Genomic DNA, 3,418 nt, shown 5'->3' with positions numbered 1-3,418 from the left:
TCAAAAATAATACACCGTCGGCCCGCTGCAGGCCGACTGGACCTAATCGGCCCACAGCAGGCCGACTGGAGGCCCATCTGCCTGGCCGATTGGGCTGTCGGCCACCAGATCAAGTCCAGTCGGCCTGCAGTTGGCCGACAGGGTCCAGTCGGCCTGCTGTTGGCCGATAGGCCTGCAGTGGGCCGACTAGGCTCAGTTGGCGTGCTGTGGGCCGACTGGTGCATGCCACCTTTTTTTCCGAATGATCCCTGGTTTTTTTTTTAAACTATGACGTATTCCTATTGCTTGAAAATTCCTAGGACACTGACGAGTGGGCTCCACTTGTGAGCTCTGTTTGTGAACATTTATGCACACCAATATGTGGAATGTATAATAGGGAATGTCTTCTAGTAGCAGACTGTGAGAGCTAAACACGATCGTGTACTAGTGTGTCCGAGTAGTACTCTGTACTAGCGTCCGAGTAGTACTCCAGTTAGTAGCCGACTTGGTTAGCTCGTAGCTATATATACCCCAGACCTTGTAACACAACGAAAAGAGATCAATACAAAGAAAAGCAAGTCTCGATACGAGCCTTTGGCCATCATATCGATTCGGTGTCTTCATGTTTTGTTCGTCGAAGTTTACAAGTCGCTGTGTTCTGCCGACGGCGCCGGAAAAGTTGATTGCTCGAAGCAAGTCTAGCTAGCTTACTAGTGATTCACGTACACACGTAAAGCGGGACAGTGCATAGGACTGTTTATCAATCAAGCAGTGAGCATGTGTGCTTGCTAGCTTGTACGTGTGTATACAGCTTCGGGTGATTTGATCTAGCAACGATCAAAAGCCAACACAGACTAGAACGAACCCTTAGTTGTAGATGCTCTTATGTAACAATGGCAATGTCACATAAATCCTTGCTTAGCGCAAAATGATAGCCAAGAAACATATGAGCACTAACTGTCTAATAAAAGGAAATGTGTTTTGCTATGTCTCCACCGGTTGTTTTTCTTTAGCCTCGGTCGACACCGAGAGCTGTCGATCTGATTTAAGGGTCTGTGGAAAAGATTACATTGTTTTATAGTATTGTCTGAATAAATATTTGTTTTAGTAGATAAACAAAATATTGCAACACACTGAATATTTTAAATACAAAATCTTAGACTCATGAAACGCGACTTAGACGGGTAGACATGTAAAACAAAATGATCACTGTAGAGATGTAACATATAACGTATGCCAAGATCATTCATCAATGTAAACTTCCCCAGTGCCAAGATTATATGGCAAAATTCCGTAAAAGAGATCATGCATCAGTGAGTCCCATGGGGATCCCTTCCCCAGTGCATGCCCGATCCTGAAGGCTGGCCACGTCCGCCATGAACTGGGCAAACGCCAGGCGTGACGACCCGCCGTCGTTGCAAGCTGCCGCGGCGCCTTCCTTGTGCGCCTCGACCCGCATCCTGAGCTCTCTACCGTCCTCGGACTCCATGACAAGCCGTACCTTGCCCGTCACCTCGCCGGCCTTGACCAGCCCCTGCTGCCACCCGACCATCTCCACGGCGATCCCCATGTCCCCCACCATGAATATCTTGTTCATCTTCTGCTCCGCGTACAGCGGCCAGCACAGCATCGGCACACCCGCCGTGACGCTCTCCAGCACCGAGTTCCACCCGCAATGCGTCACGAACGCCCCGGTGGCCCTGTGGCGGAGCACGTCTAACTGTGGCGCCCACAGCTTGACAACGAGGCCGCGATCACTGGTGCGCTCCATGAACCCATCCGGCAGGAGAGCGTCGAGGTCCGGGTCGGCACTGGGGTTGAACGGCTTCCCCATGTCGTGGACCGGTGCTCGCACGACCCATAGGAAACGGTGGCCGGACTTTTCAAGGCCGATGGCGATCTCCCTGAGCTGCTCCTTTGAGTGGCTTTCTGCGCCTATGCTCCCGAAGCAGAGGAACACCACGCTGCGGTCCGGTTGGCCGTCTAGCCAGACAAGGCACTCGTGTCGCTCTTTTGCCTCGGCGATGGCACCGACAAACGGACCGATGCAGTACACCGGAGGCAAAACCCGACCGGGGACACACCGTGGGTCCTTGAGAGCCGCCACCCCCGGAGCCTCCAACGACTCGAACGTGTTCACCAGCGTGCCATTGGCCTCCATGATCCAGCACAGGGAGCCCATCGTCGCCTTGTATGTTTCACTCTCCGGGTCCTCGAGCATTTCGGCCAGTAAGTGCGAAGCCGGCATAGATGGAAGGCCGAAGAGCTCGATAGGGTTGTCTCCTAGCTCCCCGAAGCTCGCCCCGCCCTCTGGAAGGAGCGTAGCAAGCTGGGAGAAGGCGGCGAGGATGGAGGCGCTGCTGGTGAACAAGTTGTAGCAGGGGATCCCGAGCCTCTTTGCGACGACGACCGCCTCGCTGGACAACGAGTCGACGACCACGGCGTGAGGGCGCATGGAAGAGATGAAGTCGTGGAGGCGCTGGTTGTAGCGGCGCAGGAGGTCGAGGTACCTGGGGATGAAGTGTATGTCCAGGGTTAGTTTGGGCGGGTCCTCCACACCTGGGAGCGTGTGGAAGCTGACGGACGGCATGGAGGCGGCGACGCGGGCGACGACGGCGCTGAAGACGATGTCTTCCATGATGCCGGGATCGATGAGCGCGACGGAGACGGCGTAGCCGTGCTCCAGGAGCTGGGCGGCGAGCTGCATCATGGGGACGAAGTGGCTCACGGCGAGGCCGGGGTACAGAACGACCGTCTTCTCCATGGGTTAGTTGTGACGCTGGGGCTGGGAGGATAAACTTGTGAGGACGCAGTATTAATTGATGCTTCAATCGATGATTGGTGTGGTGGAAGATCTGCACAACGATAAATGAGAAGCATCGAACTGCCCGGTCGGCTAGATCCAATATCTCTCACTTTCCATAGCTTTTAGGGTTTAAATTTTTTTGGGACCATACTAAAATTGGCTGATGCGGCTGTAACAAACATATATGGATTCAGGTTGAACGACAACAAAGTAATATCTTGCCGGCGGCAGAACAACGACGAGGGCGATATGTCGACGTCTACGGGTCAAGGATACGCCAATTGTCGAGACGAGTTGCAGCCGGCAACCTGATCGTCCCAATATATATGTACGTAATATTTACATGCATCAGACGCGTCTAACGCCGGAGTGGCTCGCATGCTTGCTCCTCGCTCTTCTTATTATCGGTATTGACATAGCCAGGTACAAATCTCACCTTCATCATACCACCTCCGTCCTGATTTATTAATCCCGTTTGTATTCTATGTCAAAATTTGACCTTAAATTTAACTAAAAAATGTTAATGCATGCTATAAAAATTAATATATTTAAAAACTATGCTTAAATACAAATCCAATGACATAATTTTTAATGACATGCATTAGTATTTTATTAGTGTCTTCACTTCGGAGG

General features: G+C 51.9%; 1 protein-coding gene across 1 annotated transcript; it reads right to left on the bottom strand.

Annotated features, from left to right (window-relative positions):
• Positions 1-1,014: 1,014 nt before the first annotated feature.
• Positions 1,015-2,758, bottom strand: LOC109778534 (anthocyanidin 5,3-O-glucosyltransferase-like). The gene has a single exon (XM_020337104.3). It carries the CDS (start codon positions 2,741-2,743, stop codon positions 1,283-1,285), a length of 1,461 nt encoding a protein of 486 aa, XP_020192693.1. The 5' UTR covers positions 2,744-2,758; the 3' UTR covers positions 1,015-1,282.
• Between the last annotated feature and the right edge of the window lie 660 nt (positions 2,759-3,418).

Source organism: Aegilops tauschii, chromosome 3, assembly GCF_002575655.3.
Source record: "Aegilops tauschii subsp. strangulata cultivar AL8/78 chromosome 3, Aet v6.0, whole genome shotgun sequence".
In the NCBI taxonomy this organism is placed as follows: Eukaryota; Viridiplantae; Streptophyta; class Magnoliopsida; order Poales; family Poaceae; genus Aegilops; species Aegilops tauschii.
The sequence above is the reverse complement of the archived record's forward strand: the minus strand, read 5'-3'. Positions and strand labels throughout refer to the sequence as shown.